Source organism: Podarcis raffonei, chromosome 5 (assembly GCF_027172205.1).
Source record: "Podarcis raffonei isolate rPodRaf1 chromosome 5, rPodRaf1.pri, whole genome shotgun sequence".
NCBI classification, from domain to species: domain Eukaryota; kingdom Metazoa; phylum Chordata; class Lepidosauria; order Squamata; family Lacertidae; genus Podarcis; species Podarcis raffonei.
In genome coordinates, this window is record NC_070606.1 from 79471815 (window position 1) to 79485910 (window position 14096).

Consider the following 14096-nt stretch of genomic DNA (forward strand, 5'->3'; position numbering starts at 1 on the left):
AAATCCTGAGGATCCATGTGGATCCATGCTTTGTAACCACGGAGGAGGGAAGGAAGGGGAACCATGGATCCTCTGCTCACGACTGCAGCAGATCCCCCCCGCCACCCCCAGGCATTCACTCCATAACACGCACAGACATTTCCCCTTACTTTCTAGGAGGAAAAAAGTGAGTGTTATGGTGCAAAAAATACGGTATATACTGCTCAATCATTAGAATTTCTAACTGGTGGATATAGAAACACCAGATAATACTTTACATTAACGGGGACATGCTATTTAATAAACGTGCAACCAGCTTTTAAGTATGTGTAACAGAAATAATTTCATGGTCTTCTTCCCCTGCAGCTCCATACCCACCCTGTGCTGTTTCCCCATGTCAGATTTCAGATTGTAAGCTCTTTGGGGCCGGGGGCCTGTCCTGTACACTAGTGCACCGCCAGTGTACCACCACACACACTGGTGGTGGTATACAGATAAGTAGTCAAATAATACTTGAATCAAGCCTCCTTCTCAGGTACTCTGTTTTAGGCATTCAGCTGACTGAAGGAAAGAAGCTGGGGGAAGAGGCCGATAGGCAGTGCTGTGTAGGATTTGCCAGAGTAAAGAGAAGAAATGTGGGTTGGGAAGGCTTGTGTGGGAGGCCTGTGTGTGCATTCTGGAGACCAGCCCATCTCCTTTTCAGCCAGCTGACCTTTTGCAGAAGTATCTGGCAAAGCTGCTTCTCAGTTTCCACTGCTTTCAAGGAGCTGAATCTTCAACTATGCAGGGTTTCTTTTTTCATTAATTGGGGCTTTTGCTTATACAAGGTTTCCTAATAAAAATCACGATTCTCCCCCCTTATTTTTTTAGTTAAAAATAATAATGGGGGGACTTTTGCTTGGGCTACAAAGAGCAAACATATATTTTATAAATGGCAGCTTTTTAATTTTTGCAAACATTTGTAGTTGGTGCTATTTGCTAATACTGATTTCTCAAGCACTTTGCGTATAACAGTTACTTTAACATTATTGCCAGTTTTGCTCTTTGTGAGGGTTAGCCTGAGAGGTTGGTCCAATTCAGGCGCAAAGATCTTGATCTGATATCTGACCATGGTTTATTGGACCAAGTACAAGCATTGTGGCCACACACAATCCTCCCTTCTTGCATATGCCTCAATGCAAGATTCTTGAAGTTTGTTCACCCAATTTCCATTATATCCAGACTGGGGGAAATGTGTTTTAATCACTGCCAACAAACTATGAAAGCAGGATCTGTTCACACAGGCACTAGGCTAAGTTCTCAGTCCCATAAATCACGGTTTATTCAAGCGAGATAGTTATATATCTCGCTGTATTGTTTTTAATACTTGATTGGGAGCCGCCCAGAGTGGCTGGGGAAACTCAGCCAGATGGGCGGGGTATAAATAATAAATTATTATTATTATCTCAACCAGGCCATAAAATCCTGCTCCTGACCATCCCGTGAACTTCATTGCTTCAGGAGGGTTTTGATCCTGGGTTTTCACATCCTAAAGCTAAAAGAAGTGACCTGTGTATGTGTGTGTGTGTCTCCTCCCCCTTCCCACACGCAGGCTATATTTGAAGTTATATCTTCAGAACATTCATACTTGCTCAGTCTGGAAATCCTGATCCGGATGTTTAAGAACTCCAAAGAACTGGGCACTACAATGACCAAAACAGAAAGCCATCACCTTTTTTCCAATATTGCGGATGTCTGCGAAGCAAGCAAGAGGTAAGTTTTAAACAGAGGTCCTTCCCCTTTATTCTGTTTATGCCCAGGAACTTTTATACACTTTAATGTTGTTAAGGGGAATTCAGCTATCCTCCCACACCCATTCTTTGAAAGAATGTGTGAGGGGATGCAAGGTTCCATGAGCTTCCCTGTCAACACTGCATGTAGCCGCCGTGTCCTCTGGAAGATCACACATTTGGCCAATATGTGAATGGGCTCTATGCATGTAGAGCCTTTTCAAATGCCATCTGAATGTTCGGATTGTGGGGAGGGGGTGGTCATGACCACTGCATGCTTTGATCATGTGATGCTTTTTGAATCCAGCTTGTGTTATCACAGTTGGCAGTTATCATTGCTAATTTTTTCTTAGTGCATTTAGTTCAATCTAAGGAAGAATAAGGGACGTGGGTGGCGCTGTGGGTTAAACCACAGAGCCTAGGACTTGCCGATCAGAAGGTCGCAGTTCGAATCCCTGCGACGGGGTGAACATCCGTTGATCGGTCCCTGCTCCTGCCAACCTAGCAGTTCGAAAGCATGCAGTGCAAGTAGATAAATAGGTACCGCTCCAGCAGGAAAGTAAACGGCGTTTCCGTGCGCTGCTCTGGTTTGCCAGAAGCAGCTTAGTCATGCTGGCCACATGACCTGGAAGCTGTACGCCGGCTCCCTCGGCCAATAAAGCAAGATGAGCGCCACAACCCCAGAGTCGGCCACGACTGGACCTGATGGTCAGGAGTCCCTTTATCTTAAGGAAGAATACAATATAACAAAATTCGCAATGCATTCCTGGAAATCATTCATTAGGTGAGCGTTCAGATAATGAGTTGGCGATTTCCACTGTTTCCTGTGGGAAAATTTCTAATGCATTCCTGACCACTGAATTTTGACCCCCTAAAGCAAACAAAAAACCCTAGGAAAACCTTCTGAAACTTTATAGTTACTAAAATACAGACCACAGATGCTCAACCAAACAGCAAAAGGTAAACGAGGAAGTACAAAATTCTCGAATATCTGAATCTGCCGTGTATAGATAGATTTTGTACTAATTTTTTGTGTTCAGATAGCTGGGCCTGCATGTAAACAATCTTGAAGTACTTTAAAAATGTAGCAGCTTGTTTCTTCAGCAGTGGGAGCTACTACAGCAGAAGTGGCAGCCCACCCATGAGGCAAGGTAAGGCAACTACCTCAGGCGGCAGGATCTACAGGCGCAGCAGATCTGGCCTCCAAGGCATACATCGCCTACTGCTACTGCTACTTCCACAATGGCAGCAACAGCTGCTCCATGCTCCTTGGAGGCCGGATTTGCTTCTGCCTCCACAGTGGCCTCTTGGCAAACAGGAGGGGACTGCTGGTCTCCTCCCACAGCTAGGGAAGAAATGGCATGGGCTGCTTTCTGGGGTTTCCTGGGCTCTGTACCTGCCCACCATCATTCAGACCAAGCCCCAAACCCCTTTCCCCCACTTCAACTATTGGGTAAGGTTGATTAGATAATCCCCTCCCTTGTTCCCTATGTAGAGCTTCACTCCCCACCTGTTTCCAATGTAGATCTTCATTACCCGCCTTTCCCCGAAGTAGATATTTATAACCCCCTTGTTCCTGATGTAGATCTTCTTCCCTGGTGCCAAGATGTGTTGGGCTGGCCCTGGCAGAAACAATAGGCAAACCTGAAGCGCATCCTATGGTTTTCCCCTCATCTGTACATACCATGTTTTTAGGACCCAGCCTTTAGGTGCTGCTAAATCCTGTTGAAATCAATAGGATGTAGGCCTGCGGAATTGCATCTTTAAGCTAAGGGTTTTATTGTTTCTTAAAATGGAATGCAATACTTTAAAAATGATTGATCTTTGAAGTCGTGTTGTGATACATATCATTGCCCTGAAAGATATTTTAAGAGATTGTGTTGTTGTTTTTAAAAAGGCTGTGTATATGTTGCACATGTCCTTTAACAATGGATTACTAATGTGTTGCTGTAAAAACTGGCAGGTGATTTGCTGCAAAATCTGAACAATGTTAGAAGCTTTGACAGATTTCTTTAATTAAGGCATTTCTGGTTTGGAATCTCTGTATCTCTTCTGGTTTGGAATCAAGCAAAGAGTAGTTTCCAAGCATTTAGAGATGTGTGGCAACAAGATTCACCCAAGTTAAACCCCTGTTGTCAGTGATTCAGTTGCATTACAGCAACTTGAAAAAATTGCGGTTGTGAAATGTTTATATTTGTTGACTCTCTTGTTTCAAAACAAGTTTGGGTAATTAGTTGTTGCTTCTTTGTGATCTAAATTGAGTGTGTATAAATTCCTGTGCATTTATAATCTTTTTTGGACAGTATTTCAGATTTATTCTTTCTTGTTTTATGGGCTATTGATGTTCAGTGGGGTAGATAGTCTGTTTAGGCTGTCATACCAAAAACACCCAGCATAGTAAGTCCACCAAACATTGTGGGACTTAACTTCTGAATAAACATGCATCAGATTGCACTGTGTATTGAATGATATAGCTTAATTCTAGGAACATTGTCTTTCTCTTCCCCATACATTACTTGAATTGTTTTATATAGATATGGAAGATAAGAATATGAAAATTAATATGTGATTGTTATTAGCCTTTGAGTAGTGGATGCATGTCTTGTGGTGGAAAAAAATGGTCACATGAAGTCCCATCATTTTAAGGCATAAAACCTGTTTATGCCAGGTGTCCAAAACTTGCCTTAATTTAAATCTAGTCAATATCTCTGAGGGTTTTTATTTTGTTTTTATTGTATTTTGTATCACAGGTATATTTGATGCCCTGGGCTACTTTGGAAGGGCAGGATATAAATTTGATAATTAGATAGATAGATAGATTAGATAGATAAATATACAGTCAAGTGTCTCCATCCATAGAAGAGAAGCAAGACACTACTTAGATATTGGAGGAAACACAATAAATTCCAAACAGTTGATTCCTGCGTTTTCAGTCCCAGGCTTTTCACATTAAGCCACACAGCATCCCATAACTTTATCTTGCTACTCTTGTCTTTCCTGAGTCCAAATATTTTGGGTTCCTGTTTGACTTGCAGTTGAACTTCATTAGCTTAATGTCGCTGCACTATTAATTTTTTTCCAGGACCCTGGCTGCAGCCAAAATGGCTCTCTTGTTCTAAGAGCAATTTTTCTTCTTCACAGCTTTCTCCAGTGTTTCTGTCATCAAAAGAAATGGCAGAAGTATGGTTTGCTGTAGTGTATTTAGTGATATATAGCAAATATAATAGATACTATTTGTTAAGATCGGATCAGTGTTTATGCTACCCAGTACCAGTATTTGAAAAGTCATATAATACTAAAACAGTCTTCTTCCAGCCGGTGCCTTACAGATGTTTTGGATTACAGCTCCCATCATCCCTTTCCGTTGGCCGTGCTAACTTGGGCTGATGGGAATTGTAGTTCCAACATCTGGACAAGTAGAAAGTTGAGGAATACCGGCTGCAGTGCTGACAATACATTGGCATTTTATCCGTCATTTCCATAACATACTATACTATGCAAAGTACTTCACACTCTTTATCCCCAGAAGAACTATTGATTGTTCTGATTTTACAGGTGGGGGACTGAAGCTTAAAGTAAGTGAATTAGCTAGAGCTGCCGATCTGGTAGTTCATGGCTGAAGTAGGGCTTGAACATGGATCTTTTTGTCTGCCAGATGATAGAGATTCCAATGGTAGAGGTCAGGGCTCTGGTAGTACAGTGGAACCGTGGTTACCAAACGCCTCCGTAGTTGAATATTTTGGCTTTCGAACGCTGAAAACCCAGAAGTAACTATTCCGGTTTTTGAACGATTTTCAGCAGCCGAATGTGCTATGCAGCTTTCATTTTGAGTTTCCCTATTGTATTGAGGCTTCTGTATTGAGTTTTCAGTTAAGAATGTTTCGGTCTTGCGGAGCGGATTATGTTCAAAAACCGAGGTTCCACTGTACCTGGATGGGTGACTGCCTGCAGACTGCATGATGGAAGAAAGGTGGGATATAAACCTTAGAAAATAAATAAATATCACAATTCATGAAATTTACACTGATGTGAAATGTTCATACCATCCGTGTTAGGTGGCATGATAGTTTCATGACTGGGCTATTAATTGAATATGGTTATTTCTCTTTTTAGATTATAGGTTTTGTCTTGGTTTTATTTGTTTTCTCTGGGGGTTTTTAAGATCTGTATTTTTGTCTTTCTGACATTTGTTTGGGTATACAAAGTAATGTGAAAGTAAATAAATAAATGTAAAATCAACAAAGGGTGGTGTTGAACTACATTTTACTCAGAGGCAGATTTATTGAAATTCATGGACCTAACCAAGCCATGTTCATTAATTTCACTGGGTTTACTCTGAGTAAAACAGTTGTACTGTAAGTGATTTTAATATTAATTTAAAACAATGTGAATAGAGATAAATATTTGCTCTTCTTTCTCAAAATACTAAGACTCATGGTCACTTTCAGTAGATTCCAAACAAACAAAAGGAAGCTTTTCTACGTGGTTTACATAATCAACTTGTGGAAATTGTTACTGCAGGGCTATATAGAAACATTAAATTGGAAACAAAGCCCATATTCCACAGCATCCTATGTTTTTTCTGTGACTGCTTGATTGACAGTACCATATAAGACCAAACGTCTCATTATTACATAGCAAAGAGCCCCTTCACCTACCTTGCACAGAAAATTAGCCTTTTCTGTGAAATACAGAAAAGGATATGATATGGTCTAAGTACATCAAGCTCTCTAGTTGCAGCAACTACAGTATAATATTTGTCCTCAGGCACTGACTAATGCTGCAGTGCTTAATCAGTTAAGTTACTGTTTACCTTTTCTTAGTGGAAACTTGTTGTACAGGATAACATTTCATTTGGCATCTTCCGTAAGTGGACAGTTACCTCATTGTGCCTTATCAGTTCATCTCTGTCCTACCCCAGCACCTAACTACAGAAAGACGGTGTTTGCTTCTTTGAAAGGAAATACTATTTGTCCAAGTCATTAGGATCTGTGAAGTTTTTCTAGGTAGCCCATCAGTTGTTAACAGAATATGCAGATGATGGGGTCCAGAGAAGGATTCTTCTTAGAATAAATTATAAGCTCAAACAAAAATGGCAGATCCCTGGCCCTGGCCAGTTTAGCACTCCGAGGACCTGGGCAAGTGTACCTGGCCGCCCTACTCTCTGCATGGGTTTGCTCTCCTTGTTTCATGACCTAGCCCTACTTCGGTGACTTGGTGGAAGAGTCTTTTACTCCCTGGTTTGGTCTTGAACCCTTTTTCTAAGGAGGACTGTGTGCTGACCTTTCTGCTCATGGGTGTTGTGGATGCTGTGTGTTCTGTAGGCTCTTTTCCTTTCCTCTGTGTTGTGCTCTAAAACTGCTTGTGAGCAGCATCAGGAGATGCAAACACCAGACCTGTATTCTAGCCTGGGTAGTGGCAATAGCAGGGTTGCTGCTGGCTAGGTCACTGCAGCTTACAGAATAGTAGTGGCAATAGCAGGGTTGCTGCTGGCTCGGTCACTGCAGCTTACGGAATGGGGGCTTTGTGGAGTCGCTTTGTATGTTGGGTGTTGTGATGCAGGATTTGTGTGCTGGTGGCATGTCCTCATTGTTGTGTGGCTGTTGTCTTCGTCTGGCTGTGGGCTGCTTTTGGCCATTGTTGCAGGCACTGATAAGTGAGCTTTATTGATGATGCTGTCTCCCCCTCCTCAATTAATCTGCTGTTTGGGGGTCTGCTGTTTGGGGATCCCCCCCCCCCATATTCCCCCTTTTGGTTGTAGCTGTAGTTTGGAGTGCAGGATTGCTAACTGTCTTATTTATTAATTAAATTTATATAGTGCCCTTTCTTCCAAAGGAGCCCAGGGCAGCTACCAGAGTATGGGATTGCTCAGTAGTGGCTAGCAGGGAGGCACATCACTGCAGATCCTGACTTCCTTCTGGTGGCATTGGTGCTATGTACCAGAATGGTCAGAGGGCAAGGCATAGTGGCTATTTTGAGGTCAGAGCAGTTCAAGCACATTGGTGGAACCAATTAGCTCTGACCTTGCTATTGCTCTGCCCTGTCCCTCATTGCTCTAGCATATGTAATTCTCCCCCCCCTTTTTTTAACACAATGAAAGTACTTTAAATATTTTTAAATTAGTATTTTTTGTCTGCTTCCAGGTAGTTTCAGTCAATTCAGAGCAATTCCTGTTTAGGCAAGCGCTTTATTCTCTTTCACAATAATCTCCCAGCAAAACAAAAGCGGCGAGCTTCCCTCCTTTTGGCTCAGTTCCAGTTTTAACTTCAGTTAAATTACACCTGCGATGTCAAAAATGAAGTGTCCAAAACAATTATGTCTTGTATATTTTCTTTTGCACAAGTTATCCACGTGTTGAGGTTTTGCTTGTGCAGGGGCCAATAACTATCTTGCTTAAATCAACTTGGTGAGAGATGAATATTTAGCTATGTGTAGTGGGTTGGATGTTTGCTTGGGGTTTGAAGCGTTAAACTTGACACACTTACTCACTGACCTCCACTAAAGATTTTTTGGTATCTTGTAAAGAAAGCAATGCCCAGTGGTGGACAAGAAGGTGACAAAGTAAATTTAATCTGAATTAAAGTGGTGCGCTCCTTTCTAAGCGTACAGTTTAAACTGGGTATTTGGAACCTGTGGCCCTCCAAATATTGCTGGACTCCAGGAAATCAGTCCTAGCTAACTTGGCCACTAGCCAGGGTTGTAGTGCAACATCTGGAGGAAAACAGGTTCCCAGTCTCTGCCTTAAAAATAAAAAGCTTCAATGGTGTAGCTTAAGGTATGTCAACTATGTTTGCTTCCACAGGCATGATTGGCATGTTAAACTCTGCATGTTAATGTGGTGATCGAATCACCGCTCCGTAGTTTCCTGAGCTTGCAGCGATCCTTCTTCACCCTACAAGGGCTGGAGTTGCCTCTAAACAGATAATTACCATTGCTTCTTTCAAATGCCTGCTTTCTCCTCAGTACTCCTTTTCAGTCTCTCTAGCCTTTTCATGTGCTTCCCATACTTACTATTCTTGACAGTAAGCACTGTTACAAATCTTTTTCATATATCTTTTAGGGAGCAATCCCAGGTTTCCTGGAGAGGGCAACTGTGGAGGCTGCTGAACTTTTCTGTTATCATCAGACAGGGAGGCATTCGGAGAATGAGATTCACTGCTTCTTGATTGCTCGGGGGTTGAATGGAGCAGGTGGCTTCTGGAAAACCTTGGTTTTCCCTGACAAACCAGCCGGAAAACTTTGCCAGCTCTGGAGTGGCATCATCAATTTGCCCTCATTGTGGTAAATAGAAGGGGAATTAAGAAAAAAACTAGAGATGGAAAAGCAGTTCATCCATCATGAACTCTCCCTCCTCAGATCTCCGTGGCTTTCTCTGTTTATATTTTTGCAGTGTCTTAATTCTACTTAATAAGATTGTCAGCTCCATTTAAATAGCTAAAGTCTAGTGTTGGTAGCTTAATTATCCAAGACTAGTGAATGTTACATGTGGTTGGGAAGCTAACCATGCTAATCTAGCTGACCGTTCAGTCTCAGTGACAAGTTGCTGAACTATTTGCAAAATTATCTGAAATAATCAAAGAGTTATTAGTTATTTAGATAATGACTGTGCACCTTTTGCACGGATGTTTTAGTTATATAATTATTTCACATTGTTAACACAAATGGGCACACACACCATGCCAAATGTGTCATGTGTTAAGAGGAGAAATAGTAAAAACAATTGTTTCAGTTGTTTACTAATGTTTCTGGCTTGTAATTTTGTGCTTCCTTTGAAAACGTTTCAGAGCGTACAAAGGTGTACTGACAAAGGTTATTATGTTTTATCAAAGTGCTTTCAGTAAGGATTAGGATTGCAATACGATCATGTGTCGTAAAAGAAAAGCTTTTGTCACATGGTGAAAAAGGTTGTTATGGAAACCAGCTCCGCCTCCATTGCTCTGTTACTGGGAACAAAGTTCAGAAAAACCTCTTGCTTTTATCCCGTTTACTGTGTAATATGTACAGATGAATCCTAGGAATTTGAATCCCTGATTTATCTAAGGCAGAGAATTTAGTAGCTGCTGTACCTAGTACCTTTTTATGGTTAGGTGTGTGTTTTTAAATAACACTTTTGTTGAGCCACTTTTAGTTTTCTAAATTGAGCAGAACACCACTGAGTTGCAACTGAATTGTATAAGTGGTATGGCATGAAAGTAGATAAATATTCCATTCCTGTTAGGTTTAGATAAGTATTGTGAAATATGTCACCAGCTGGTCATGTTAAATATATTTGAAAGAGTGCAGCCTTCGGTGTAACTTTGCCAGGTCTTTTTGCATTGATTATTTTTTGGTGCATAAGAAGAATCTCTTATCAGCTGGAATTGAATGGAATTTAATGTTCATTAAAAAAAACCAACCCTTGTACACTTTCGTTTTGACCTTGCAATGGAGATTTGGGTGCAGAAATAAGTTTCTGGGTATACAGGCTGTAATAAATTTGGGTTTTTCAATTGAATTTGTAAAAAGGAAGCCATTTGTGGTCGTTTTGTAGAACTTAAGTGTTGTACATTGTTAGTGTATAATGAGAAGGCTGCTTTTTTCTGTGTGGACTGTATTGTAGAGTGTTGCAACATAAGAGGCCCACATGAAAGCAAGGAAAAAGAGAATTTATAAACAGAACGAAAGTTCACCAAAGGTCTTGGAAGAAAGGTTGACAGTTTTAATCAGTTGTTATAAAGTGTATGAAGTTACAGCAAATGCCAACCTGTTTTCAGTTTCTTTTGAACCAAAGTTTCCATTCTGAAGCCCATCACTTAGTTCACCATGTGCTTTGGACATGTCCCTAGCACATGACAGATGACTGGTGACAGGCAACCATAAATAGTAGACACCTGGTTCTTGCAGAGCATTATACACATGAATGTACCCCTTTGAAGACACTTGTTTTTATTTTTGTTGGCCCTAAACTTCCTGTTAGGAACTGAACTCCCATAAGCAGCTTCTACAGTACCTTTTAAAGTACCTTTTAAAGATGGAGCCACACAGTATCATGGGAGTGGAAACCTATGGACCTACAGATGTAACTCTGATACTGTAACCGTTCAGATCTTTCTGGACACCAGTTCCCATCAGCCCCAGCTTGCATGACCAATGGTCAGCAATCATTTGACTGATATGATTGCTGCCTGGGGCTGATGTCTGGAAGGCTTATCGTATCAGATGCCAAAAATGACAGATCAACTTTACCCAGGTGATTATAAAGATGCACATTTTCTTCCTCCTTTTCTGCATCATTATTTGGAAGTTGACACTGGAGACGTGAACAATATGCAATGAGAGTGCTGCAGGAGTTTCCCAGGTGGGTTAAACAAAATGGGATACATTAGCACCTGCAGACTCCAGTGTTTCAGAGGGAGGGCTAGATACAAGACCCATAACAGCTTTGCTGGCTCACCCAGTGCATATGCTGTAGAATGACTATGATATTAGTTGTTGAAAGCCATCTCTTGTTCAGAAACAGCATACCATGGTCCAGTGGCTGACACAGCCCTCTTCACTGCAGTGGGAGAAGTTGCTCCAAACCGTTTTTGATACTGCAGAGATAAGTTTGTGAATGTGGACTTTTGTGCATGCATCTAAGATCTTATTTATGCAAGGAAATGCTGGATCAGAACCATGTGCTTCAGCGTTTCTGCTTTAAGTTGCATTGGACCCAATGAAACACTGAGGCCTCTGCATTGGTGTTAATTGAAAAGAACTTGCAGAGCAACATATTGACTCCATAGTAAAGCCCTTCAGCAAGAGCTGGCTAATTAAAGGAGAAAACGTTTTCAGAGAGACCTCACTTTCTCATTGGGCAAGAAAGATTGATTAAAACTCAACTTTTCTTTGACTAGTGAGAGCAAAAGAGCCGTCTATACATTTTAGTTGGGTCAATGGAGCATCATGAGAATAAGCAGAATGAGTTAGATTAGATTATTGCAGAGCAGATACTTATTTTAATGAGGAGATAGATGGGAAAAGAATATGCTGTCATGAACTTGTTTAGTTTAAACTTAAATTAATCTCATAACCTTCTTAGTGATAAGAGGAAAGCACTTAAAGGAATCCCTTTGCATTGTTAAAAGGGCTTTAGACCCAATTTTAAATGGACCCATAAGCATTATTACGATATCTTATCCCCAACCAAATTGCTGATCTTTCCTGTGAGGAAATATATGAAGCTTTATTTCAGCTTTAAAGATAAAAGGTTTATGTACATTGTTGAACTATTAACCAATGTTTAGATACACCAAATTATTTTAAGAGAAAAGATTATTTATCCTGTGCTTTCCTGACTTAATCTCAACTTCCTACAAACTGCTGCTCTCTGAAGACATTACATAAATTTTATAGCCAGGATAGTTGTGCTTTAAATTCACAATTGTTTTAATGTCAAACATGTCTTCAGACCATAAAATGTCAAATAATGAAACCAAATTCTTCTCCAGTGTAAGCAAATTTTTGCCAATAGAGCTTATGCCAAAGTGATAGTTTAAAACTTTTGGTTGTTTGCTTAAGTCAGGCATGGTCAAATTTGGCCCTCCACCTGTTTTGGGACTACAACTGCCATCATCCCTAGCTAACAGGAGCAGTGGTCAGGGATGATGGGAATTGTAGTCCCAAAACAGCTGGAGGGTCAAGTTTGGTCATGGCTGGCTTAGATCTACCAAATGCAATCTACATACACAAACAGGTCTCCCACTCATAGATCTGTGGTACTGGAATAGCCTGCTGTCTGGGGTGGCAAGTGGAGTCTGTGTGGTTAGGGTGCAAGTCTGTGGGCAAAAGCTGGGAAACGAAAAATTCTGCATAAACAACTGCTCTCATTCATATGGCAGCTTTGATCCTTTGCTACTGAAGCTGCTCTGTATGCTCTGGTAAGGCCATCCTACTACCATTGGGAAATTATTAAGTCACCTGGGTTTCTTTTAAAGGTTCTCCTAAATACAGGAAGCTGCCTTATACCGAATAATAACATGGGACTATCTAGTTCAGTGTTGTCTAAATTGATTGGCAGTGGCTCTCCAGGGTTTCAGATTGGAGTTTCTTCCAGTTCTACCAGGAATTGCTAGGTTTTGAACCTGGGACCTTCTGCATGTAAATCAGATGTTCTACCATTGAGCTGTGGCTCTTCCTTCCAAAAACAGCAGTAATTCACTAAACACAACTTGTGAATTTGGTGCTTGGCTATACATCATCATCATCATCATCATTATTGCAGTCATGGGCAGCAAAAACAGGTCACTGTTCAGCTCCTTGTACTTAATATTTGGCTTGGTGCACCATAAGTTGTGGCTTGCTCTCCCACTATTTAAGTAACATATAAATAACTGCCCAGGAATTATATATTGATATAAATTCAGTTACTTAAAAATCCTACAAATAGCAACATGCAATAAGTAATATAAGAAATAACACATAACCAGATATTTCAAAGATTAGAATCCAGTGAGGCCACAAACCAAACCTTGGCTTGCAGTAGCAGCAGTCTTCAAGGAAATAATAGGAATAAATGTATAAAAAGTCCACTTGGCTACAGAGAACAAATTTCATGGTTCTTTTTTACAGTAGCGGAAACATAGGAAGTAGACACATCATGTTCTCTAGATAAGTGTTGTGAAGTTACATTTGAGTGGAACACTTACATTCAAATTTCTGCATGGTGTTTATATTATTTGAGGACCTTATATTTTCACTGTGAATAAAATAGCATAGAAAGTATGCAACATTTTATAGAAAACATGATTTCATCTCCATTTGGATCTGTTTATCATAAAAATCTTGAATGCATTAGCAGTTCAGTTTATACGATTCATGAATACTTTACACCTTCTATATTTTCATTTTTACATAGAAGAAGTACAATGGGTATATTTCTTGAACTAGAGGCGTGCAAAAAAAAAATCCAATCTGTTTCAGTATGCCATTCATATTCATTACAACTGTGATATAAATTCATTACAATTTCATTAGTTTTGTAATTCAAATTCAACTTCACTACATAAGCTATCTTTGCTATACATTGTGTCATTTTTGTACATTTTTGGGGGAAATGGTAACTACCTTTTTTTGGTGGGGGAGGACAGTGCAGGAAAACAATACAGCATCTGGAGCATGGGGAGGGGGTGGGTGGCAGCTGCCAGGAGTAGCTACTTGTTCCTGTTGCCACTCAAGGCAGCTAATCTCCCATGCCCATCCCAAATGGTACAAATAAGCAAGGAATGGGCTCCATTCAGTTTAAGCTTTCCTTTATTCAAAACGAATTCATAGTCCTACATTCCTTTTGGTTCAGTTCCTTGTAATGTAGTCAGTGAAATATGTTGGTTT

General features: G+C 40.5%; 1 protein-coding gene across 2 annotated transcripts in view; it reads left to right on the plus strand.

Annotated features, from left to right (window-relative positions):
• Positions 1–14096, plus strand: part of ARHGEF26 (Rho guanine nucleotide exchange factor 26) — a 66846-nt gene that overhangs the window by 23354 nt on the left and 29396 nt on the right. For both annotated transcript variants that reach the window (XM_053390321.1, XM_053390319.1), the window contains one exon: positions 1571–1731. In XM_053390321.1, the coding sequence (XP_053246296.1) occupies positions 1571–1731 (161 nt within the window). The remainder of the gene's footprint in view (positions 1–1570; positions 1732–14096) is intronic.